This window comes from Pleurodeles waltl, chromosome 3_1, assembly GCF_031143425.1.
Source record: "Pleurodeles waltl isolate 20211129_DDA chromosome 3_1, aPleWal1.hap1.20221129, whole genome shotgun sequence".
NCBI classification, from domain to species: Eukaryota; Metazoa; Chordata; class Amphibia; order Caudata; family Salamandridae; genus Pleurodeles; species Pleurodeles waltl.
The window spans coordinates 1920802953-1920830019 of record NC_090440.1 but is presented as its reverse complement, the minus strand read 5'-3'; the positions used below and the strand labels follow the sequence as shown (position 1 = coordinate 1920830019).

Here is a 27067-nt window from a genome sequence, read left to right as displayed (position 1 = left end):
CGGAGGTCTGGTACCACAGCCCTCCACCGCCTGCCAGACACTCTACAGCATCATATCAGAGCTCTAGGACCTTACTCCTCCATTGTCTGCCAGTCCAGCAGAACTCTGGGTTCTGCTGCCTTACTCCTCCACCCCCTGCTATGCATCCTACAGTATTATCTCTGTCCTCTGGTACTTTACTCCTCCACCAGCTGCAAAGTATCATACAGCATTGTCTCTGTCCTCTGGTACCTTACTCCTCCACCAGCCGCAAAGCATCATACAGCATTATCTCTGGGCTCTGGTACCTCACATCTCAACCCACAGCCAGGCATCCAGCAGAACTATCGCTGAGCTCTGGTGCCTTACTCCTGCACCCGCCGCCGGACATCCTGCAGCATTATCTCTGAGCTCTAGTACCTGATCCCTCAGCCCACTGCAGGGCATCCTGCAGCATTATCTCTGAACTTTGCTATGTTACTATTCCAACTGCCGCCATGCATTCTGCAGCATTATCTTTGGACTCTAGTACCTTTGTGCCATCCGCTGCCAGGCATCCTTCTGCATAATTTCTCTGCCCTCACACCTTACTTACCAGATGTCCCGCAGCATTATTTCTAAGCCCTGGTACTTCCCCCCCCACCCCGGCCAATCCTGCAGCAATATCTCTGAGCTCTAGTATGTTACTCCTTCACCTGCTGCCGGGCATCCTGCAGCATTCATAAGCTCTGAGCAATGGTACCTTACTCGTCTGCCTACCATCCTGGAGCATTATCTCCGAGCTCTGGTACTTTACTCCTCCACACGCTGCTGGGCATCCTGCAGCATTATCCCTGAACTCTGCTATGCTACCACTCCACCTGCTGTCGTGCACTCTGCAGCAATATCCCTGGGCTCTGGTACCTTTTGAGCCACCCTTTGCCAGGCATCCTGCTGTAAAATGTCTTTGCCCACACACCTTACTCCTTCACTCGCTGCCAGGCACTCCACAGCATTAGCTCTGGGGTGTGGTACCCTATTCCTCTATCCGCTGCCAGCTATCCCCCAGTATTATCTCTGAGCGCTGGCACCTTACTCCTTCACCTGCTGCCAGGTGCTCTGCAGCATTATCTCCGGGCTCGGGTACCTTACTCATCCGCCCGCTGCAGGTTTCCTGCAGCGTTCTCTCGGGCTCTGGCCCCTTACTCCTCCACCTGCTGCACGGTGTCCTGCAGCGTACTTTCTGGGCTTTGGGTGTTTTACGCTGTCGTCTGCTGCCAGCTCTACAGCAGCTTAAGTCATTTTCCACGTTCACCTGCTTCCGTGAAGCGTTAACTCTAGCGTGTTGGGTGCCAATGCTGCCACCTAGTGTTAGGTATTCGGCACTTCAGCTCTGCTCCTCTGGGTATAATAAAAAGTCCTAGGCTTGCTATATTTGTCAGCTTCATCTTTGGTCTTAGTGCGTTTTACGTTATAACCTGCAGACATTTGTCACGCAGCGTTATCTATGTGTGCGTTACTGTCAGATGTTGCCGGGTAGTCTTCAGTGGTGTCACACTGCGTTTTACATTGTCACCTGCCGCCATACAGCCTTCAGTGGTGTATCTGAGCACTTGTGCTCTATTCGGCAGTGTCTCTGAGTTGTGTGTGTTTAACGCTGACACCTAATGCCAGGAATTCTTCAGCGGTGTCTCTGTGATCTGTGTGTGTTTTACACGGTGTCACCCGCTGCCACACAGTCCTCAACAGTGTCTCTGAGCTCTGTGTGTTTCACACAGCCACGTGCTGCCATGTGTGCCTTAGTGGTGTCTCTGGGCCCTGTGTTTTTTACACTGGCACCTGCTGCCAGGTAGTATTCTGCAGTGACGCAGAGCGTTTTAAACTGGCATCTGCCACCTGATCGGTGATCGGTGTGTGTGTGTGTTTCACTGTCACATGGCGCCATGCACCCTTCAGTGGTGTCTCTGAGCTCTTGTGTTCTGCACTGTCACCTGCTGCCAGGTAATATTCAGCAGTGTCTCTGAGTTGTGTTTATTTTACAGTGGCACCCGTTGCAGGGGCGTAGGAGACAATACATTTCTGGGGGGGACAGGGACAGCCTTGGGGAGTTTCAATCAACCCTATACAAATCGCTCATTGTTTACGAGCTGCAGGCTCCGATAAATATACACAATCATATACAGGGAGTGCAGAATTATTAGGCAAGTTGTATTTTTGAGGATTAATTTTATTATTGAACAACAACCATGTTCTCAATGAACCCAAAAAACTCATTAATATCAAAGCTGAATATTTTTGGAAGTAGTTTTTAGTTTGTTTTTAGTTTTAGCTATGTTAGGGGGATATCTGTGTGTGCAGGTGACTATTACTGTGCATAATTATTAGGCAACTTAACAAAAAAATATATATACCCATTTCAATTATTTATTATTACCAGTGAAACCAATATAACATCTCAACATTCACAAATATACATTTCTGACATTCAAAAACAAAACAAAAACAAATCCGTGACCAATATAGCCACCTTTCTTTGCAAGGACACTCAAAAGCCTGCCATCCATGGATTCTGTCAGTGTTTTGATCTGTTCACCATCAACATTGCGTGCAGCAGCAACCACAGCCTCCCAGACACTGTTCAGAGAGGTGTACTGTTTTCCCTCCTTGTAAATCTCACATTTGATGATGGACCACAGGTTCTCAATGGGGTTCAGATCAGGTGAACAAGGAGGCCATGTCATTAGATTTCCTTCTTTTATACCCTTTCTTGCCAGCCACGCTGTGGAGTACTTGGACGCGTGTGATGGAGCATTGTCCTGCATGAAAATCATGTTTTTCTTGAAGGATGCAGACTTCTTCCTGTACCACTGCTTGAAGAAGGTGTCTTCCAGGAACTGGCAGTAGGACTGGGAGTTGAGCTTGACTCCATCCTCAACCCGAAAAGGCCCCACAAGCTCATCTTTGATGATACCAGCCCAAACCAGTACTCCACCTCCACCTTGCTGGCGTCTGAGTCGAACTGGAGCTCTCTGCCCTTTACCAATCCAGCCACGGGCCCATCCATCTGGCCCATCAAGACTCACTCTCATTTCATCAGTCCATAAAACCTTAGAAAAATCAGTCTTGAGATATTTCTTGGCCCAGTCTTGACGTTTCAGCTTGTGTGTCTTGTTCAGTGGTGGTCGTCTTTCAGCCTTTCTTACCTTGGCCATGTCTCTGAGTATTGCACACCTTGTGCTTTTGGGCACTCCAGTGATGTTGCAGCTCTGAAATATGGCCAAACTGGTGGCAAGTGGCATCGTGGCAGCTGCACGCTTGACTTTTCTCAGTTCATGGGCAGTTATTTTGCGCCTTGGTTTTTCCACACGCTTCTTGCGACCCTGTTGACTATTTTGAATGAAACGCTTGATTGTTCGATGATCACGCTTCAGAAGCTTTGCAATTTTAAGAGTGCTGCATCCCTCTGCAAGATATCTCACTATTTTTGACTTTTCTGAGCCTGTCAAGTCCTTCTTTTGACCCATTTTGCCAAAGGAAAGGAAGTTGCCTAATAATTATGCACACCTGATATAGGGTGTAGATGTCATTAGACCACACCCCTTCTCATTACAGAGATGCACATCACCTAATATGCTTAATTGGTAGTAGGCTTTCGAGCCTATACAGCTTGGAGTCAGACAACATGCATAAAGAGGATGATGTGGTCAAAATACTAATTTGCCTAATAATTCTGCACTCCCTGTATATTGGAAGTGAAATAGGGAGAAAGGAAGGCATGTTTTCACAGTCTGAAAGTATCTTTTATTATTTACATTCACAAAGTAATTAGCTCAAATGTGAAAATAACATGTTGATTAACCTTGCATCTTCATGCACCAAGCACATCAAGGTAGGAGCGTAAAAAGGAAGAACATACCCTTTGCGCCCCACACCCATCATGCCCTTTGCCTCATGCCAATTGGAACCGCACAAGAGAGTACAAAAGTGATTAGGTACAATATTTGTAAACTGTGCTCGGAAACCATAGTTCTAATAACACTTCTACTCCTGTGTGTGATCTTGGGAAGCTCAGCTCCACATCAGTCTTAACTAGGAGCATTTCAACTGAAGAAGCTCTTGGAGTTACAGGCTATATAAACATGGATTTTCTAATCTCTGTATAAACTGCAGTCACTAATTTCTTTAGAAACGGCTGTTTTTGATGCACCAAGTCACTGCGTATAAAGAAAAGACATTCACTGATTATAAAGAAGACATCAGAAAATGACTATAATGGGGTTATTACAGTTGGGTTCTGACATTACAATGCCTTCTGCCAGAGCTAGCAGCTAAGGTAAAAGGCAGATCAGGTCACAGAGCATAATTAATAAAGACGTTTAAAGCAAAAAATGGAATGTTGCTTTTCTTTCTTCTGCTCTACTGTAATAGCTTGGAATGACAGAAGCTATGCACTAAGGTTTTAAGTGGTTTGTGGGAAAGTTGGTGGTGTGACCATCTATTATATGAGGTAAAATATCCACTGTGTACATAAGGATATTGCAAGTCACCTTAAAGTTCATACCTTATAAACAAGCATTGGCAAAGCCAGTAGGTCTCATCTATGAACGTTCTATTGCCTTTGCCAATGTGTTTTAGCCATGCTGTACACTAGTGAGACTACTATTCAGCATGGCTCAAAGTTAATGGCATAAAGGAGAATGATGTGTCATTGACTGGTGTGGCGTAGTATCATGGAGTAAGTAGAGTGTCCTAGAATGGAGCAGTAAACTTAACTTTAAAGGAACAGGGGTCCCTTGAAAAAAATGCAACACCACTCCCATAAAAAATGATATTAAAGTAGTATGCAAATGGAATGTTTTTATGCATTTATTCAATCAAAATATAAAAGATCAAATGTAGTGGGAAAACATCAACAGGGGAAATCGAGAAAGACTTGTATTCGAGCATTACACAAGTTATCTGGATGACCCAATGTCGCCATTTACAAGAAAAATGTAAAAAGTAACCTATATAGTACAGTGGTTTGGAGAAGGCTGGCCTGGTTTGTAGTGGGTACCTATGGTACTTACACCTTATACCACGTCCAGTTATCCCTTATTAGGGAAATGTAGGTAGTGTCTAGACGCCAGGCTCTCTAGGGGTGGCTGTAGCCAAGGCTTATCTAGGAGACATGCAAAGCTCATGCAATACCACTGTAGTCACACAGTACTCACACACATGAAAGAAAATACTCAGTGTTACAAAAATAAAGGTACTTTATTTTAGTGACACAAATGCCAAAAATACCATAGAGACTATACTCCCTTAGGAGGTAAGTAATACACCAATTATATACACTAGTATGCAGCAATAGCAATAAAAACAGTTAGAAAACAGTGCAATTAGTGAAAATCACAATGGTTAGAAATGGGCCTAGGGGAAACACAAACTATGTACTAAGAAAGTGGAATGCGAATGTCGGTTTCCCACCTAGGCAAGTGTGGTGTGTAGAGGGGCGCTGGGAGTATTAGAAAACACCAAAGGTAAGTAATAGAACCCACCTCAGAGCCCAGGAAAGCAGGAGTAAATCACAGTAACTTTCCTAGAACACACAAGAACACGAGAAAGAAGATAATGCAAGAACCAGAAGTACTTCAAGACACAAAGGGTGGATTCCTGGACCTAAAGACCTGTAGAAGAATGGGACTAAGTCCAAGAAGCACAGAAGAGTCCAGGGAGGACAGGAGCCCCTGCTAACCCGAATCAAGGTGCAAAAGAAGAACCACTGGTGAAGAACAACAGTCAGTACTGCACCCAAGAAGATGGATGCGGGTTTGTGTTTGGTGCAGGTGATATCCCACACCGGATGGATGATTGCAGTCTGGTTTGCTTCGCTGGATTCCAACAAGCCTTGGCACAGGCAAACCTCATGGTTAGTGGAAAATGGCACTGCTCGGGACCAGGAGGGACCTGGTGGACTCTACCCAGGAGGAGGAGTCAGAGGGGGCTCTCAGCAACTCAGAGAGCCCACAGAATACCAGCCAGTGCACACAGGAGTCCCCCAGCATGGGGACAAAGGAGTTGCAAAAGGAGGCCCACGCAACACAAAAACAAAGGATCCCACGCCGCCAGAGAACCACTCAGGAAGCTGTGCATCTCAGGAAGGAGTGCTGGGGGCCGGAGCTACATTGTGCACAAAGAATTTCATAGAAGGATGCCACACGCCTTGGCAACTGAAAAACACATGGTGCACGGGGTACTGTCTTGCGTGAGAAGGCAAGCTCTTACTTCCACCAAAGTTGGACAGTAGGACGTCAGGACCATCGGGACCACTTCAGTCTACCACCTGTGATGCAGGATCCATGCAACTCGTCAGGAGAGGGGACCCATGCAGATGGTCATCGTTGCAGAGAGGCGCCTGCTGAAGCAGGGGAGTGACTCCTTCACTCCAAGGGAGATTCGTTCATTCTTCTGGTGCCGACTGAAGACAGGCTGTCCTCTGAGGATGCACGACCGGGAAACAGCTGCAGTTGCTGGCAGGAGCTGAAGTTACAATGTTGCAGAAGTCGTCTTTGCTTCGTTGTTGCAGTTTCTGGAGTTCCTGGAGGGTCCAGATGCAGTTTCTTCGGTGAGAAGGTGAAGTAAATGATGCAGAGGATTCCTGCTGGAGTATTGCAATCTGAATCTGAAGAACCTCCCAAAGGAGAGACTCTAAATAGCCCTGAAAGGGGGATTGGTCAGCTAAACAGGTAAGCACCTATCAGGGGACGGCTCTGACACCACCTGCTGGCACTGGCCACTCAGATGCTCCCAGAGTTCGCTGCCAACTTGGAATCCAAGATGGCAAAACCCAGGGACCCTCCGGAGGAGCTCTGAGCACCACACCTGGGGTGGTGATGGACAGGGGAGTAGTCACTCCCCTTTCCTTTGTCCAGTTTCGTGCCAGAGCAGGGACTGGGGGTACCTGAACCGGTCTAGACTGGATTATGTAAGGAGGGCACCAAATATGCCCTTCAAAGCATTTCCAGTGGCCTAGGGAAGGAAGCTACCCCTTCCAAACCTATTTCCAAAGGGAGAGGGTGTAACACCCCTCCCACAAAGGAAATCCTTTGTTCTGCCTTCCTGGGCTTGAGCTTCTCAAGCAACAGGAGGGCAGAAACCTGTCTGAGAGGTAGCAGCAGCTGGGGCTGCCTGGAAAACCTCAGAAGGCTGGAATGGCAATACTGGGGGTCCTCTGGGGAGCCCCCAGTGTGCATGAAATCATACAACCAATGCTTGCAAAAGCCTTGGGGTATGATTCCAACATGTTTGATACCAAACATACCTATGTTCGGAGTTACCATTATGTAGCTGGAAATAGGGAGTGACCTATTTCCAGTACACGTGTAAAATGGCATCCCTGCACTCCTGAAGTCTGGGAAAATGGTCCTGGAGGTCGTGGGGGCACCTCTGCTAGTGCAGGGGTGCCCTCACACACAGGTACTCTGCACCCTGCCCTCAGGGCTGGAGGGCCTGCTATAGGGGTGACTTATAAGTGACCTGGTGCAGTGTAACTGGCAGTGAAAGGGTGCATGCACCTTTTCACGCAGGCTGCAATGGCAGTTATGCAGAAGCCTTTGCATGGGCTCCCTATGGGTGGCAAAAGAAATGCTGCAGTCCATAGGGATCTCCTGGAACCCCAATGCTCTGGGTACCCAAGTACCATATAATAGGGAGTTATAAGGGGGCACCAGTATGCCAATCTTGGGTGATATACTGGGTTACCAGTATGCAACAACCATAATTTAAGGGAGAGAGCATAACTACTGGGGTCTTGATTAGCAGGATCCCAGTAGACACACTCGAACACACTGGCAAACAGGCCAAATGTGGGGGTAACCAAGCTAGAAAGAGGCTACTTTCCTACAAGGTTAGCATCCACAATAATGATTTACAAGCTTTTATACACCCACTTTTACATGAATGACTCAAATAGTGAATCAAGAGGTCATTAGCTCATAGTACCTATGCTTATGCCAACTTATGTACAATATCACAAATTCAAGTCAAGGTACTTTGGCCGACGATATTTCGATCCCCTAGACAAATATCAGGATCATCCTAAGCCTTTGTTAAGCTTGAGTTAAAAGGGTTACAGAGTGCTTGTAAGCAAAACGGCGAAGATAAATCTGACTCACGTCTCATATGAGTGAGAAGGCAATCAATGTAGATCTGAATCTCTAATCAAGCACCAATGCCATAACGCAGTAGTAGAGTGGAGTAGTGTCACAGTGTAATAGAGTGTCAGAGAGTGGAGTGGCAGAGTGTAGTAGAGTGCAAAGGCAGAAATAAGAGTCAACTGGAGTAGAGTGAAGTAAAGTAACGTGAACTAGCATAGAGAAAGTTGGGTAGAGTGTTGTTGAGCATAGTACATTGTTGTATAGTGGAGTGGCATAGAGGGTTGTGCAGTGGTGTTGAGTAGAGTATCGTAGATTGAAGTGGCATAGAGTGGTGTGGAGTGGCATAGAGTGGAGTAAAGTGGAATGGAGTGGCGTATAGGGAGTTGTGTAGGGAGTTACAGAGTGGAGAAAGTGTTTGAGTTTAATGGAATAGAGTGTCAGAGTCTAGTATCATGGAGTATCATGTCAGAGTGAAGTGTCATAGAGTGGAGTTGGGTGGTCTAAAGTGAAGTGGCATAGAGTACAGTGGTGCAAAGTAAATTGATGTAGAGTGTGGTGGTATAGAGTGTGTTGGTTTTGAGTAAAGCGGTGTTGAGTGCATGGACGAAGACTGCACTGGTTTAGCGTACAGTGCAGTAGCGTGGAGTGGTGAAGAGTAGAGGGGAGCAGAGTACAGTGGCACAGCATAGAGTACAGTGGCACAGCATAGATTGCAGTGGGTCAGAGTGATGTGTCATAGAGTGATGTGGTGCATGGTAGAGTGGAGTGGTGCAAGGTAGAGTAGACTGGTGTAGAGTGCAGTGGTGGAGTGCAGTGATGCAGAGTAGAGTGGCATAGAGTGTAGTGGCATGTAGTACATTGGTGTAGAGTGCAGTAGAGTGGCATATAGTTGAGTGGTGCAGAGTAGAGTGCCGTGGTGCAGAGTAGAGAGGAGTATAGTTCAGTGGCAGAGTGCAGTGTTGCAGAGTAGAGTATCATAAAGGGCAGTGGTGTAGAGTAGAGTGGCATAGAATGCATTGGTGTGGAGTGCAGTGATGTAGAGTGATGCAGAGTAGAGAAGAGTGGCTTAGAGTACAGTGGTGCAGAGTAGAATAGAGCTGCATAGAGTGCCTTGGCATAGAGCAGATTGCTGCAGAGTACAGTATAGTGGTGAAGAGTAGATTGTTGCAGAGTGGAGCATAGTGTTGTAGAGTGCAGTGGCATAGAGCGGTGCAGAGCAGATTGGAGTGGCGCAGGGTACATTGGAGTGGTGCAGGGTAGATTAGACTGGCATAGCATAGAGAGGAGTTGCATAGATTGCAGTGGCATAGAGGAGATGATTTCAAAGTAGAGTGAAGTGCCTACATTGGAGTGGTGTAGAGTAGAGTAGATTAGAGTGCTGTGGTGCAGAAAAGAGTGCAGTGGGACAGAGTACAGTGGCATTGAATGCAGTGTTGCAGAGTAGAGTGGCGTGGAGTTCAGGGGCAGAGTGCAATGTTGCAGATTAGAGGGTCGCAGAGTACAGTGGTGTATTGCAGAGTGGCAGAGAGTGCAGTCGCCTGGAGTGCTCTGGCGCAGAGTACAGTGGCATTGAAAGCAGTGGAATAGAGTGCTGTGGTGCAGAGTAGATTGGCATAGAGTGCAGTGGCATAGGGTGCATTGGTTTTGAGTAAAGTGGTGAAGAGTGCACTGGCAGAGTGCAGGGGTGTAGTGTACAGTGGTTAGAGTAGAATAGCATAGATTGCAGTGGCGAAGAGTAGAGTGCTGCAGAGTAGAGTGATTTAGAGTGGAGTGGTACAGCATAGATTGCAGTGGCGTAGTGTAGAGTGCTGCAGAGTGGAGTGATGTAGAGTGGAGTGGTACAGCATAGATTGCAGGGGCGTAGAGTAGCACAGAGTGGAGAAAAGTGGTGTAGGGCGCAGTGGCCTAGGGTAGATTGTTTCAGAGTACAGTGAAGAAAAGATAGAGAAAAGATAATATACTTCAATATGCTGAAGTATGTAACGATAACAACATAAATAATAATGCTAGGCATAACGGCCCAAAATGAAATATGGCTTCTCCCTGTTAGCCATGCTATAATCAAGCCCTTCATTACCTAGGTAACAAAACATTAAACATAAATCCTAGAAAAATATACCCTTCTAATAGCTAAATTGTTGTGTAAAAAGGTGAAATCTGGGCTCAATCTCGACTTCACTGTTTCACCAACTGGTGTGATCTTAGTCAAATACAAATATTGTGTTTCACAGAGTCTCCTTTCTAGCCTGTAGGTGTCAGGCTGAGTGGGACTCTGTTTCCTCTTTAGATCTTCCTCATTGTCTTGCAGCTCCTCTTGGAGGCCTCCTGCAGTGCTCCTCTTCAAGGCGGCAGGTGATGCAGACAGTAATCATCCAAAACTCTTCTCCTCCTGGCCCGCCCTTTGTTCTTATGAGCACCCTTAATGCCCACAGCTGTAAACAGGACAAACAAAAGGGCAGAGGGCGCAGGGGGCCTCCTGACTCACCTTCATTCTGTTACCATCAGATTGGAGGATGGTAGGTACAGGGCTATTATAAGTAGCGCTTTTGTGCGCTAATGGCCCTCTAAATAATATATGTAAAAGGGGAAATTATTTTGTCCCCTTGTCCCCCCCACCTTTGTCTCCCGTGTCCCCCTCCCTCCAAAATCTGGGGGGGATACATCCCCCGCGTCCCCCACACTTCCTACGCCCATGACCCGTTGCCAGGTGGAATTCAGCAGTGTATCCGAGCTCCGGGTGTTTTACACTGCAGTGTCATTTGCCGCCAAGAAGTCTTGAGCGGCGTCTCTGTAGTCTGTGTGTGTTTTACAGTCACCTGCTAACACATAGTCTTCAGCAGAGGCTCTGACCCTTGTATGTTTTACCCTATCGTGTGCTGCCATGTAGGCTTCAGCGGTGTCTCTGGACTAGTGCTTAATTTGTAAATAAAGGTGCCCAAAGCTCTCATCTGAAACACGCAGCTGCTGCAAATAAATGTGAGAGCACAGAATACTGAGGCAGTGCAATCCTGAAGCCATCTCGAGCCTCTTTAATCCATTTCCAGCCACTCCCTGCCCCTTAAACTCACTCTTGCAGCTTTCTGCTTTCTCCCTTCGAAACACTTTTTTGCTGTTCTCTTCCTCCGTCTTTCTCATGTTTGTGCTCACAGTAAATGCTTTAGACAGAAAAATAAATGCCGGCCCTCAAAAATAGGTGCCGGTGCCCCGCACCGGAAACCACTGGCTCAAATTAAGCACTGCTCTGGCTCCTTGTGCTGTTTGCTGTCACATTCTGCCAGGTATCCTTCCGCGGTGTATCTGGGGTCTGTATGTGTTTTACACTGTCACCTTTCGCAAGGTAGTGTTCAGCAGTGTCTTTGAGGCCAGCGTGTGCTTTACACTGTTACCTGCCACTACCCAGGCTTCAGCAGTGTCCCCTGCTGCGTGTGTTTCACACGGCTACCTGCTGCAGTGTTAACTTCAGTGCTGTTTCTGAGCTCGGTGTATTTTATACTGTCACCTGCTGGCAAGCATCCTTCGGTGTTTCTGGGCTATTTGTGTTTGACTCTGTCACCTGTCGCTTCATCAATAGCGCCTCAGAGCTCTGTGTGTTTTAAACTGTCACCTGCTGCGAAGTATTCTTGAAAGGTATTGGCTCTGACTCCCTGCTTTGGGTGTTTTACAGTAACAGCTGCAAGCAGGTATCGTGCAGCGTCATTTCCTTGCATCTTACACTGTGTCCTGCTTCCAAGTATTCCTCAGGAGCGTCTCTGTGCTCCGGTTGTTTTACTCTGTCACGTGCTGTCAGGTATCCGCTGCATTATCTCTGGGTATTCACTGTCACCTACTGGCAGGCAGCTTTACTTTGGTTAACTCACTGGCTTACAACTTAGATGCGGTGCTTTCCCTTCTGCGTGCAGGATGTTCCATTTGCTGAACGCGGGCTTGCAACCTCCCTTCAGCTAGAGTTTGGTTAGACTTCAATTGTGTACATATTGAATGTGTTTTTTTGTGAAGTATGTGCAAAGGTTGAAGCAGGCCATGTGTAACAGCTTAAAACGCCCATTTGAAAAGAAATGAATGAAGTGGGCGCTAAGCGGTCTGATCTTTGGTGTGAACACTTTTTAAAAATCACTGAACAGGATGGGAATAACTCCAGAGAGGGCATCAGACATTGGATATACATGTACTTACTTCATCTATGCCGGGGATAAACTTAAGAATAAGAACGTATTATTTTCAAAATGACCTGAATGTTGTAGCAAAAAAACGAAGTTCAGCAATTATGTGGAAAGTCTTTGTGACTCCTGAACTTCAGAAATCTCTGCTAACAGCGTTGCTGGCATACCTAAGGGAAGTCTTTCTTCGCTTTCCTTCCCTCCACTGCAGCTTACGTCCAGCAGTAACACTGGGAAACTATAAAATAAGTAAGTATTGTAGGTGAAAGAAGGAAAATGTTGTCAACTTAATGTGCGTTTATCAGAAAGTGAAACAAGAAAGAAATTCCCTTCTGAAATCAAACATTCATAGAAGTTGAGGAGTGCGGAGACAGCCTCTTGATAGGACAGAATTTTCGAGTCTGTGCTTGCCCAGCTATATTTTGGAAATGTGTAATACAACGCCTAGCACAAAGCCTTGTGAAGCGAGGAAGCTGTGATCCGAGCTGGATACAGAGTGATAGCCACAACCAAGAATGAGGCTGCTGCTGCCGTCATGTGCCAATGGTTTTACAATAACTTTCTACAGAGGACCCATGTGCAGCCCCCGGGCTTTAGTGTGCGCGGAATCCATAGCTGGGACTAAGGTGCTTTGAGTGTCTATTTCTATCAGCCCCGCCAAGAATTATTATCAGGACATATTTTATTTTATGCAATAGAAATATTTATGGAATTTATTGTTGCATGCTGTTGTACGATGATTTTACATATTAAAACAATAAAGGTACATTTAATTGGGGTGAATACTGCCAGTAGCACAGCCTTCGCTTGGGTCTCTTCTACGGCCACGTCCTTGTGAGCGTCAGCTGTTGGGTTTCAGTTCTGACCCTACCACCTACTCTGAGGGATTCTGCAGCTCTGCATTTACACCTGTGGTTAGCTCTTACGTTGTTCGTTTTTTCACGTAATTTTACAAATAAATGCAGACGGACAACGGCCCTTTCCCTGTTTGTATTTAGTTTTAACAATGGAAAATGCAGAAATAGGGCCTTCTTTTGAGAGTCTCCGTGCTGTCAGTCACGACTGCCAATAGCTCTGCCAATTGACAGCGTGGAGGGTTTCCCTAAGGATGAGATAGATGCTTTAATGAGCTTATGCAGATGAAGTGTACATGTGCCAACACTGGCATGCTAGAGTTTTAAAGAGATTGTGCTCTTTCACTCTCAACATCTGCTTAGTACACTAAAAGGAAAATGTATATTTATCAGTTTTACTTGGGAATGTACTTGTTGAAACGTCTTTTTCTATCCACAAAATTAAATATTGATAAATACTAACAAGATTGGAAATGAATATATATGGAGTAATGCAAATGGCAAAGTCACAAAAATGAATAGCATGGCATTGTGAGTCCTACTTAACAATGACACACACTTGCATCTATTCCACAACCTAATTCTGAGACCTGCTTCCAAGTGTTCTTTGGATTCGGGTGGCTTCTATTTGCGACCTGTTGATAGAGGCCGTGGGCCCTATGTGATGGACTGCCAGGAGCCCTTCTCCATTATCTCTGAATGTTTTACACCGTTGCCTTCTGTGGTGGGGTGACACAGAGTGATGCCCCTTGTAAAGTGTGGTGAAGGAACCCTGAGGTTCCAGTATCTCTCAGATGTTCATAGGCCTTCGCCTGATTGGGGTGGCCCTGAAACGTGGCAGCTATCTTCGCTGCAGGGGCCTGTGTTACACCCCTCGTCTTTTGTAAGCGGTCCTTCGTCGTTTTCTCTGGGGTTTTTCACTGTCACTTGATGCCAGGTGTCTTGGCTCTTGTTATGATACACTGTCCCATCCTGTTAGGTACTTTTCAGTGTTACTTCAGGGCTCTGTTTAGTTTACACTGTCATCTGCCACAACATCGTGGCTGTGAGTGTTTTAGAAAGACACCAGTAGGCGGAAATTGTGCAGCACCATCTCCGGCTCTCTTGGTGTCTCACATTGCCTCTTCCTGCATGCTATTCCGAAGCCTTAAGCCTGTTATTTGGGTGCCGTACCCTCCCACCTGCTGACTGGTGTGCTACAGCATTTCCTATCGTTAAACAGTTTATACCTATGAATATTGACCTTTTTTTGCTCATCTCTTACTTCCAGTGTCGAAGTAGCATCTGCTTGTTTTTTCATACTTGGTGTAGCTGATGAGGAAGCGAATATCTTCTTCAATAAGGTTCATAGTGCAGATACAGTTTCTGTGTCAGAATATCCCCCTCGAGGCCCCACTCATTTGCTGTCCATGCGGTCTTAATTTGCCATCCGCTTTTCTGTCTGTCTCTATTTCATTCCCATTCACTTTGCGTTTGCTGGTCCTTGCCCTGTATTTGAGATCTCCTGGTCTGTCTGACTCAAATTCAAGCAAATGGTTGCATGGGTTGAGTGCTTTGATTGTTTGCCTCTATGTGGGATCTCTTAGTGTGTTTGTCTCTGCTTGAAGCCCGCTCACTGTGTATTTGCTGATCACTGGCCCATATCTGAGATCAAAGATCTGTATGCCTCTATTGCAAGCTCATTGTCACTTGCTGTGTATTCGCGAGTCATATGCTTGTGTGTTGGTGATGTACAAACCTGTGAGCGTCTGCCTACCTCTACTTCCAGCCCCTGGTATTTCACGTGTTATTTGCAGGGCACCTGACTGTATTGGAGATCCCAGATCTGTATGTCTCAATTGCAAGCCCATTGTCTCTCACTCTGTATTTGCTAGCTATATGTTTGTGTTTTGGATCTACCAATCTGTCTGTTTCTGTCTGTCTCTTCTCCCAGCAAGCTGACTGTTCACTCTGTATTTGCTGGTCATTTTCCTGCATATAAGATCCGAGATCTGCATGCCTCTCCTGCACACTGTGCTTGTCATTTTGGGTCTACAGGTGTGCGTGTCTTCAGTATGCCTGTCTCTGCTTGATGCCCATGCTTGCTCACTTTATATTTGCAGACCATGTGACTGTGTTTGAAGACCACCTGGTCTGTATGTGTTGTTAATCCCCTTTAGCCACTTATGCCCTCCAAAGACACACCCCAGCTCTCTGCACACTCCGGCTGGATCCAAGGCCCCCACTCCTAAAACAGAAACTGTACCTTTAAGCACTGTAGGAGTCAAGAAGCCTATCACCAAGGCCTAGTGCCCTGGTCTTCAAACTTTTTAATGCTGCGCCTTGTCTTGTATAAAAACAAAATTTTCAGGGCCCAGCAGAATGGCAAACATATTGTCTTACAATTATTCTACAAAATTGGCAACACGGAACATATTTAATATATTAAACATTGTAGTTAAGTTATCCCTTGTAAAAAGGCAAATACCTGACTGCCAACATTCTATTAGAAGCCAGTTCTCTCGGTTAAACTGCCCACTTTATGATACTATATCGAAATAAGGCGAAACAGACTTTGAGGGTTGTTTGCTCCCCCCCATACTCCCATCTAGGACATGAGCGACAAAAAATGTTACTGATGACCCATTAGAGTGACTCGCTGCCATTCTCTTTTTAAATGCAATATGACTCGCTGCCATTCTCTTTTTAAATGCAATATGACTCGCTGCCATTCTCTTTTTAAATGCAATATGACTCGCTGCCATTCTCTTTTTAAATGCAATATGTTAGAAGGATCTGATTGCAGCAACTCTATCATACACTAAGACTACTCACCGTTTGCCGGCGTTTTGGGGTCACTGTGAGACAGACAGCTATTGTTGCAAATGGATTAATTTGAAAAAATATATTTTATTGTGAACTGGACAATGTAAACTGATTTGCCTCAAGGGACTACCTAATAACTGGCATACCATCACATAACAGGAACTGGCCAGAATCACACAGTTTGATAAAGCAGGGGAGCTGGAGTATCAAACAGACAGACATCTCCTGGTGCAATAGTATGTAACTGTGACACAATGCACATCTTTCGACAAGCAACTCTGCTATGGTTTCATTATTGCCTTTGACAATGAGTCTACCAGTTGTGAACTATTTCATAAACCCAGCGTTACAGATACACGTCATTTCTGCTTCTCTTTCCTTTTAATATTAAAGTTCTGTTTAATTCATAGCAATTTGAGCATGGTAATTTTTCAATCCTCTCGAAAAACGTTGCCATCTTTCTTTCTGTTTTCTATTGGAAAATAAAAATATTAAAGACAGATATGCATAGGAGTCCACCTTTTAAAACTAATAGTAAAAAATCCACAAGATAACAATACAATGGGTCAATCAATTAGCAAATCCATTAAACTTATATCGAGGCTAAACGCCTTTCAACGTTTCTGGAACAGAAAGACAAGTGAAAGGAGCACCTCAGAAGTACTAATTCAAAAAAGCACGCTCAACTTTTTCAGGTAGCGATGAATTCAAAATTGCTCAGTTTATAGAAAATAGTCCAAGCAACAATGAGCAAGATGCTTCCACTGTAAAAGGAAGTAAGCTAAAGTCCCTCGCTCAGACTGAGAAAAATATTATAAAGAATCATGTTGACAATTCCTCCACTGATCTTGTCCATTGCTGGCATGCGATCAAAACATATTAGCATTTAGGACATGATTTTTGAACAATCAAATAGGCCATCATGAAACTCCATAACTGGTGCATATTTATACATAGAAACATATAGCGAATAGGGTGTTTTGGTGTATAAATTGCACAAATTAGCAAGAAGAGACGTCCACCAAATAATCAAATTCAACTTTCTGTTTAACTAATGAATGGTCAACCTAAATTCTACAACATCACCGGTCAAGCATAAAATCTTGAGGCAAGCTGAATGAAATTAATAAACTGATTACCAGTAGATTTTGTCAAACTCACAACAGAGCCAAGAAGAAATAGCACCAGTTGCTGCATGAACAGTTGAATATAGTAGTGTAGCTTGAATGCCACAGGAATTAAGCAAGCAAGGAAATTAGCCCTCTTTTGCTACTGTTGGGGTAGAAACATACAGCCAAGATCAGGGTTAAATGGGCCACATCAGTGCTCTGGGCCCTGGTGCACTGCACCCGTTGCTCCAATAGTAGCAACACTCCTGTTAATACTAATCCACAGTTGTCTTTGGGGCAAGAGCCCACAAAGACGTAAGTCCGACCTCCGATTCATGCTGTCAGACTTGTAAGTTTTAGCATTTTTGTCAAACTGGATCCTTCATACAATCAACAGGAAAGTTGGAAGTCAGAGACCAAATGGTACAGACATAAATAAGTAACATAATAGTTTTTGCTTAGTGCATTTCTATTAACGGGCATAATTGACACTTTCCTAGGACACCCACTATATGCTCAATGATTTTTTGATAGTTTTTTCAATATTTAGTTTATTGTCAACTATACCCAAATATCGAAAAGCAGAAAGTACTTACAGTTGTCTACTGCCCAGGTGCCAATAAGACCAAAAAGTTGACTTTCCAAATGATAGAATTTGGGTTTAATTCAAATTGCCTTTGAAATGTTTGGCATATCAATAGGCTGCCATTCCATTAACAGCAAGCTGAAAGGCCAATGCAGTACGATCGGGCAGCAAAACTTCATCAGTATTATAAAGAAGTCTTATTTACTGACTGCTGAACCGAGAGGCAAAGGGATGTTTATGGATAGGGAGTCCTTGTGGTGAGTTAATAAGATAATAAAAAGGTAGGGAGCCAAGACACATCCCTGACGCACCCCTGACTGGCAATTAATCTTGGCACATCTACTTGACTTGTTATGTGATCTCACAAATATGTGTCAGAATACAATTCAGACATAAAATAGACAAGACTCATAAGGGAACCAATCCTTCGCATCTTATGCCTCAGACGGAACCTGTTTCTTATCAAAGTCATTGAAGGTGCAATGCAATGGTAGCGCATAGGTGCACCGCGCCCTACAGCCCAAACTGCTAAGGCCATTGACATAGGGAATAGAATAAGCATTGTGAAACCCCATTTAGGTTGCATGAATGACGCCTTTATTCTTGAACCAATCAATCAAATATATTAGAACTTTAGCAAACAAATTTTCGAGTGAATTTAGCATGCAGTGGAATTTATAAATGTTAGGGTCGATTTCTAATTGCTTCTTATGTTTAATAACCATAAGATCCATTTTTCGTTATGAAGGAAATGGCATTGAACCAGTTAGCTCCAACAGGGGCTTTCAATGAATGTGTTTTTTAATAGGTTACGTCTCGAATTATCGAGGTCCACGTCATTGGAGGGCTTGCTTGAAGTAATCAAGTTGGTAATAATAATCTCGGATGACACTGAAGTAAAATGTCTCAAATTAAAGAGATCAATAAAGAAAGTTGCTTCTCTGTGATCTCTCTAAAGATGAAAAATGCACGCAGCCCAGTTTGAGTAATCAGTTTTATGGGATGTGTGCTATTCACCACTACTTACATCCTTAGCGAGAGAGCTAAACATGCCATTGCTTTTGCCTACTTTGTAGAATTGTGCATAACAATTAGTTCTTATGGAAATAACTAATAAAATGATTCATGGCCTGTTTGGCAGTCTGTATAATTTACAGCTGCGAAATAAAACACGCAGCTGCCGACAAAAGTCACAAACCAGAATTGACTGCTTTGTCTCTTATGCTTACCTTATTTGTCGCAAACAGGTTTTATGGCGGCACCTATGCACATTACTGTGGTAAATGTTCTTCTAACACAATATCTTTCTATTTTTATCATAATCAGTAGGGACTTCATTAATAATTGAGCAATACATTTTAACTCAAGCTCAGAAATTATGCATAATAAATTTGGGGAATTATTTTTAGGTATCTGCAGTTGAGGCTTTTACAGCTTGGTTTTATTTAGTTTAATTACATGCTACCTGAGACTTTTCTTAGCCTGCTCTGCAGAAGAAAAATGTTTCTAAATTGGTCTAAAAACAATGCAATTGATTTAATTAGGAAAAGCCGGCTCCCAGAAAATAACCCAGTACTTTTAAGGAAGGTTTTAAAGGTACTTCAAAAACTGAAAAACGTTAGGCTCGCCATGCGCTAACAAGCGTCTTTTAGATTTTGCGCGGTAACTTTGCTCTCCTCTACACTATAAACACTGCTGTATGAAATGAAGTGGTCCTCTGGTCGCTCCAAGCGGAGACACAAACATACGTGTACACAGACCTACACATGCCCACCAGGCCAGAACATGTTGCACGCGCCTGGTGCTATATGCTGCAGCTCCTGCCGCGGCACAAACTGCCCACTCTACGACAGTGCTTGAAATGGAAAAATTAAAGTGCCGGTACCACAGTACCTGCTTGTTCCTGAGAAGTGCCGGTACTCTCCTATTAAAAGTATTACGTTTTTCTAGAAATGTGCCGGTACTCTCCCTCTCAAAATAAAAAAGTGCCGGTACTCAGTACCGGACAGTACCGGCCCATTTAAAGAGTCTACGACCTTCTTAAGATGTATCTGCCCATGGCCTCCTGTTCCCCCAGTTTCTCCTGTCATGTGTCTCACCTGACCTCTGTCTCCTCGGCCTCCTGTTTCCCCCGCCCCTCCATCATCTTCCCCGTGTCTCCTAGGCCAATCCATGCCAACAGGCCCGATTCAGGCGAAAGTCCGGATTTTTTATGCCGAAATCGTCTTTAAGTGCCTGAAATTGCGTCTGTTTCAAAATAACTGAATGGGAACAACATATTCCCAGGATTTCAAACCTCTCCACTCTCTTGTTCTAATATGTTGATATGTGCTGTTTCTCTCCCCCCCAGTCGTTGACTCCTCCGTTCACTGCCTCCTCTGCCCTCCATTCCTTGAGAATTCGGCGTCGTCTGCCCATGTGTCCTGTGCCCGGGTGCGTCTGGCCTGTCAGCACGGCCCGCTGCTTCCGCCGCCTTTCTCCCGTGCTTCTGCACATCGTAAGCACCTGTATCCCGTGTATCTCCTGCGCTCTCCTTGTCTTTCTGTGCTCTAACCCTCCTGTTTCATGGGGGGGCCCTCCTACGTTCCCGTCACCTCTCCTAGGCCCGCTTTTTTTCTACACCGCCTGCCCCTGTGCTGCTGCAAATGTCACCACATCACGAAAGGATCCAGCTACTAAAGGCTTCCGCCGCTGCCTCGTGTGCCCCTTGCATCCCCGGTGCCCCTGTCACCCGGTCCCGTGTACCCCTTCCTCCCCCGGGCACGGGTTATTCCAGCGGTTTCCTCTGCTATTTCAGTCGCAGATAAAGGCCGCAGTCTCTGTCGGGCCACATGTGACCGGCCTCCTCCAGACCGGGGTAAAGCCCCGGCCAGGAACTTCACATGACCCCGGAGTGAACTTCGCACACGCCGGCCGGGCTCACTGCAGCCGCGCTGCTTCCTGCCGGCCTCCTCGGAGTGTGCGGCAACAACACAGCTCTCACCCCTGCTGGAGGTGCGCCCCCCGCGCCTCCAGCGAAGGCATGCCCCCTCACCCCAGGAGAAAAATGCTGCATTCGCCCCTAGGCGAAGCATGCCCTCCTCACCCCAGGAAAGTCATGCCCTCCTCACCCCAGGAAAGTCATGCTCCCCTCACCCCGGGCCAGGAATGACGCACTCGCCCCTTGGGGAGACACCAGAGGAAAAGGCGTGACGTCATTACCACTGAGCTAGGCATGGACCTCACCCGGAAAAGGGGGCATGCCAACCTATCTCCCTAGGACCCTCTTACCGTCGGAACCTACTTACCTTAGTAGACATGTCCCCTTCGTCCGCGGGGAGTCCTGCCCTCTTGTCCCATAGGAAAGGACGCTATTTTTACCTCATTGGTGAAGTCCTCCTTAGGGCAGAGGGTGCCATGCCCTTTTCACCACGTGGGAGGTATGCCATTGTCACCCGAGAAGGTCGCGACCTCTCACCTAAGGGGACTCCGCAGGAGAGGGGTGCACTCCTCACCTCGGGGGCTGGCATGCCCCTTTCACCCTGGTGAGCAAATATACGGGAATCAGAGACAAACGAGGCGTGGCCACAAATGCCAGATGTAGCTAGACACCTACTCAGAAAGAGGCAGCCACAGATATGCGCACACCGGAGAGGATGGAGTCAGGCTGAGAAAGACAGTTCAAGGGCTACTTATCCTCAGACTTGGTGGAAAGCACCTCCTACCTCTTCTGCCATGTGTGCCCTCTCGGCGCTTCACTGTATGGTGCTAGTTGTAGGCTCCGCGAGTGTAGCACCCCCACATTTCACACCACATCCATGTTTAGCAGATCCGGGGTGGCTGGCTTCTGGGGAGGACGGACATTTTCCTGACAGCTCGGTACCTCGGAAGGGCCTTCAGGACTGGGTCATTCAACTGACTGCGCCAGCCCCATGGTTTTTTTTTCTGAAAGCCGCCACCAGTCTATTGAGGGAGCCCCGGGTTCCTCATTGGTCTCCTCGGACTACAACGCTGACCTTTTATGACTGCAACTGAGCGCGCCCAAGCCCCTTCATATAGGCAGGAAGACCGTGACAATCGTTTATCTAAGAAAATATTCTACTTAAACCACCACACCGGTCTCCCCTCGCACGATTAGAACCGCCCCCGCCCTTGAGCACTTCACAGCAACCAACCAAACCCCTTTTAAGGGCCCCGACCCCACCCACATCAGAAGACCACAAAGTAACTATTAGCAGCAAACTCAGTGCCGCGAAGTAGGCGAGATGTGATATGTGAGTGCTATGTAAAACACCGAAATAAAAATATACACTAAGGGTTTTAGAAGCAACATAACTACCCCTTACGTTTCTTATGATTAGGGTCCTCCCTCCGTAGTTATCTTCCGTAAAATACAAATATTCGTCCAGATTTTTTGATATTGAGACAGTTCCAATCTGTTTAATCTGTTGTACTATTTTGTGTCAGGACTAATCGTTTTAGTGATATTTTTAATGAACGGCACGTGAAGCTGCTTGGCTGTGTAGGGGTGTTTAACATTTACTTAGATACCACACCCTGGTCCAGACTTTCTAAAGAAGAGAACGAACAGAGCACAAATACACACAACCATAGAAAGTGGAGAGACGCCCCGAGCTCTTCTCTCGATCCTGCTGGCATCAATGTCAACGACAAAAAAGAAATCCTGAGACGGGATCGCCTGGTGACCCGGAAGTACTGCATATTTACAATTTGAAAATAAATATCCGATGCTCATCTGGCCCTAGGCGGGAGCAGCAGTTAATCCACACCTCTTTCCTCCCACCCTAACCCTCTCCCTTACACCCCTCTCACCTCTCCCAAGCCCCCCCCCCCCCCTCTCTTTGCAGGCCATTTTATTTCACCCATTCAACCTCTCACTTTACCTTTAATCACCTCTCGTCGTTCCATTTCTTCGCTCCGCTCATCTCTAACACTCTCTCGCGTTTATCTCACCGCCTGTGTGGCCCCATCACCTCTCACCCTCAGCACTTTTCTCATTCACCCCAACTCCCTCCCTTCAGCTTTTCGTCTTCTGCATTTGTGTCTTACACACAACTTCTCTCTCTGTTCATCCTTCACATCTCACCTGTGTGTCTCCACACCCTCATGAACCCACGCCCCTCTCCCCTGTCACCTCAGCACCCACCCAGTACTCCCTCACCGTTCTTTCACACTCACCTACCGCCGCTCTCCTCTCCCCTCGCGTTTCCACCCTTCCCAGTCAGCACTTCTCATTTCTCATCTCGCCTCAACTTGACTCCTTGTATCGAAATCCCTCGCCGCTCCCCTCACCTCTCAGCTGCCTTCTCTCACCCCATCTCCTCTCACCTCTCACACCCGCCTGTCGCACTCCTCCCATTCTTCCACGTCTCTCAACTTGCATCCCCTCACCGCTCTCACAGCATCATCTATCCCTTCGGTTCAGACCCCTCTCACACCATCACCCCGCCTCTCACCCCACACCTCTCCCCTAGCCTTCCGGGGGCCCTCGCATCCCTTCATCTCTAGCATCCCCCAGCCCACATCTCTCCCGCCGCCCGCTCGCCTTTCACTGCCCCCCCTCTTTCTTGTTGTATACTCTGGTCGTGGTGCCACCATGTCTCCAGAGCATATTATGGTACCTGTCGAGCGCCATTATTTTTCTCTGTGTACATGTGCAGCATGTTTCCTTTTATAAGAGCCTCGAATCCCCAGTTCATCGCCCCACATCATCGCCCAAGTATTCTTGCCATTAATTCTTTATTACATAACGTGAATATGTTTTGCTGCCCCGCTATCTCCAGGGTAAACCATTATTGCATCTTTTCTCTTCGCATTTCTTAAATAGTATCATATTGCTAACCTATTTAATCACTAGATATTAACAATATATCTACCTATCTATGTTGTGGGCTTCTCTAGCGCTGCGAAGCCAGTCCAGAATGAAAGATACGTATTATATACCATTATGCCAACAAGTCTCTTACCTTCACCCCGGCGTTATATTTCACAGTACCGACCCCTCTATTACCTCACATTTCACGGTAATAGCTTTCTCATTATTTCCTTACGATATTCTATTGTCCCAGCTGCTCTGCTCTTATCCCATCATTATATATTATCGTAGCAGCCCCTTTACCCTCACCCCCTGTTTATAAATTAGTTCCCACCCTTTACCTTTATCCGTACCTTATATTTCACTGAATGATTCTGTTTTCCTCATAGAATAGCACGGTATCAGCGTTTTCACACTCCCCCCTCATCATATATCTCGGTGGCATCACTCTTGTTCCATTCTCTTCCAGTTTTATTTAATGGAGCCAGACATCATGTTCTTATTTCCTCGTGTTGTTTCACGGTACCAATATTATACCCTCATTCAATCATTATAATCATGGGACTGGCCTTTGAAGCCATTACCTGATTGTAGAATACGGTGGCGACCCTTTACGCGCATTCACCTCTTTATAATTCACTGCACCATCATGTTACCCTATTTCAAGATCGTATAGTTTGGTACCGACCCCTTTACCGCTATTCTCCTCATATGTACGCGTTGCCTCCTCGGATCCGTTCTTCAATCCGTATTCTCGGACACAACAATCTTTACCCTCATTTCCTCTCCATAATAAATGGGATACGCTGCCTGTACGCCTCGAGGCGCTGAACTAGGTGCCAAAAGACAGACCGTCCTGACCTCAAGGACAACCCTCATCCCCTCCCAGTCACCTGTGTGTAATGTTTGCCCCCCAGACTGTGTTATATCATTATTAATAATTTATCACATCAGGGTAAGCAATGCGCCGGAAGTTGAGAGCACCTCGATACAAAACTTGGTAAAGCGCCTAGACACGAGAAGAAGTGATGTGTGCTATGTACAGCAGTGCGTGCTCTACTATTTTTGCTGTTAATGTTGCGATGAATAATCTCGTTATTATTATTGTATTCTTCCATGTGTCAGCACAAATGGTAGTCGTGTTGTTATTATACGTGTTAACATACCTCTGTGGGAGTCGCTGATATCCACCTGCCTTTATCTCGAGACCACTTTTGTGATTTACAACGATCTGTTTTTGTATTACTATTTCGGGGAGAGGGGGGCATATTTACTCGAAATGCAACTGTCTCCATCCATTGTATTACGGGGAACGACTTTCCCAGCTTTCCGTTTAAATTATCCCGTCACGCATTTTGCTGGTAATTAGCATTTTAAACATAGTTATTAAAATTAACATTATAGTACCATATGGTTAAAAAGAAACAACAGGTATGCTTTTTTATGCCGGTGACTTAATATTGAACACCTGCTATTCAGAAGTGTGGGTTGGAAATATAAATCTTGTTTTAATTCTGCACAGAAGTAGCTGCACAAGCCGTCGCTATTTCTCCCTTTTTCTTCTATAAAACTGCCTACATTTACTTAACCTCCAACCACTTGTTTACGTTATTTCACACCTGTCCGGATTATTTCGCTGGGTGACTAGCGATTTTGAAATCTGACCTAATCTTTTGAACATAGAGAATATTGGCCAAAATTGCCAGCATGCCCTAGAAGTCCCCCTCCCCTGTCTGGCCACTAATTTGGCCATTTTTGTTATAACACGACGATTTAGTCATATCAGTCTAAAAACTCAACGATTTCATTACGCACAAAGCAGCTGCGTTTTCTGACGATCTGAACAAACTTTAGTCACTGTTAGATAGACGGGAAACGGAGTGAAGTTACTAATCTGTCCTATTCCTGTGCACTGTGAGACATCTCTCACCTGCGAGGGAGATACGGTCATTTCAGTGAAGCGCTATCGCGAGGTTAGAGCCTTGTGCAGAAAACTCTGAATGCTGCGGAATGTGGCACTGGAATAAACAGATTGGGACCACGACCTGTGGATATTTGTACCTCGGATATAAAGTGCACAGTCCAGTCGAATTTCAGTGGGTTTTTAAAGTCAATAAAGAAACACGCTTGGTACCCAAAATCCCCAGCTCTCTGGTACCCTGTGTCCATCACTCAACTAAAGCTATAACCATGAAAGACAACCTGCGTCTAGCAAAACTCCCTTTGTATACATCAAAAAAGTTACCATTTCACAAAGCGCAACGGCAACCCTCGTTATTCCGATGAGCACCGCCACGGTGCGCTCCGAAGTTACCATAAAGCACATGTTGGCGCTGTCTTGTAGAAACGTATTTAGTTAGAGGATCCCCGTGGGTGACAACCTCGTAGACTAACACACCATCTGCATTCCAAAACACTCTAGCGCTCCGGGAGAGACCTCCATACGAAGCACCAGCGTAGCTCCTTTATTAGAACCGAGATATCTGTAAAGCAGTTTTGTGCACTGGTGATAATGCGATAGTGATTATCCCACTTCTGTGACTGCGACAATTGCGAACCATTCACCCATCGCTAGCGTAGCTGTTTTAAAGTTTGGAGACACCAGATGCTTATATAGCTTAGTGATAGACTTAGATACACACACATCGTATCACAGGCTGAGAGTTTCCACAGTGAATTCAACTTTCACGTATCCCACTACAGTGGTTTCAGTGATGGGCAAACGGGGCCAGCCTGCTCCTCTCCTCTGTTACCTGGCTGGGGTCCTGTCGCTTCTGCTCTTTAGGCAGAGCACCTGGAGAGGGGACTGACCCTCAGCATCCACACCCCCAGGGCACACCCCGACCACAGGTCTGCTGTACTCACCTTGGGGCTCATCCCTGAACCCCATGCCCTGCCGGCGCCTCCAAGGGAATGCCAGGCTGACGGCTCTCGCTCCGCTCCTCCCGGACGTCCCTGCTTCCCCGCTCCTCACTGCTGCTCTGAGCGCTCGTGGTCTGCTGCTGCCAAGGCCTGGGACCTGCGGATAGGGTGCCACCTGCCGGCCGCCCACCAGCCTAGCGTGGCACCAGGCTCATACTGTTGGAATGCTGCCACCTAGTGGCCATTCCTGACGCAGCACATCGCAGGCCTGCTTCAGGACTTAGGGAGTCTGCCACCTGGTGGCCATTAAAGACCATAGCAATGTTACCTCACGGCGACCGCGCCACACAGCAAGGCAAACGCGCAAAGCTGGAACTTCTCTGCAGTGGGTCACGGACAGCGACCTGCACTATGCCACGACCTCACTGAAGTAGAGTACACAGGGTGCTGTGGGGCCAGAGGTCACGGACGGGGGTGCTCTTTGGTCATGGGAACATGCTCATACCCTCTGCCATTTATAGGAGCTCGGATATTGTCTTCCGAACAGCTTTTGGAAACGAAGGCTTCCGTGGGATGAAAGAACATAGTTATTTCACTGATTTTTTTTTAAGTTAAATATCAAAATGTCACCCAAGCCTTTCACACAGCGACACGATTTTATAAAATGCATATCTTTATTAATTCGGTCATTTTCAGTGATAAAACAATGGTTGCAAAAAGGTGTCTCTGGTTCTTAAACAAGGATGATAGATGCGGGTTTTTCCCTTCAGAGATTCCTTGCCT

The 27067-nt window shown here is 46.1% G+C and overlaps 1 protein-coding gene across 1 annotated transcript in view; it reads right to left on the bottom strand.

The window, feature by feature from the left end:
• Window positions 1-26542, bottom strand: part of HIC1 (HIC ZBTB transcriptional repressor 1) — a 73374-nt gene extending 46832 nt beyond the window's left edge. Inside the window, exon 1 of the mRNA XM_069226150.1 lies at window positions 26288-26542. Coding sequence (XP_069082251.1) covers window positions 26288-26312 — 25 coding nt within the window. The 5' untranslated portion in view covers window positions 26313-26542. The remainder of the gene's footprint in view (window positions 1-26287) is intronic.
• Window positions 26543-27067: the final 525 nt, after the last annotated feature.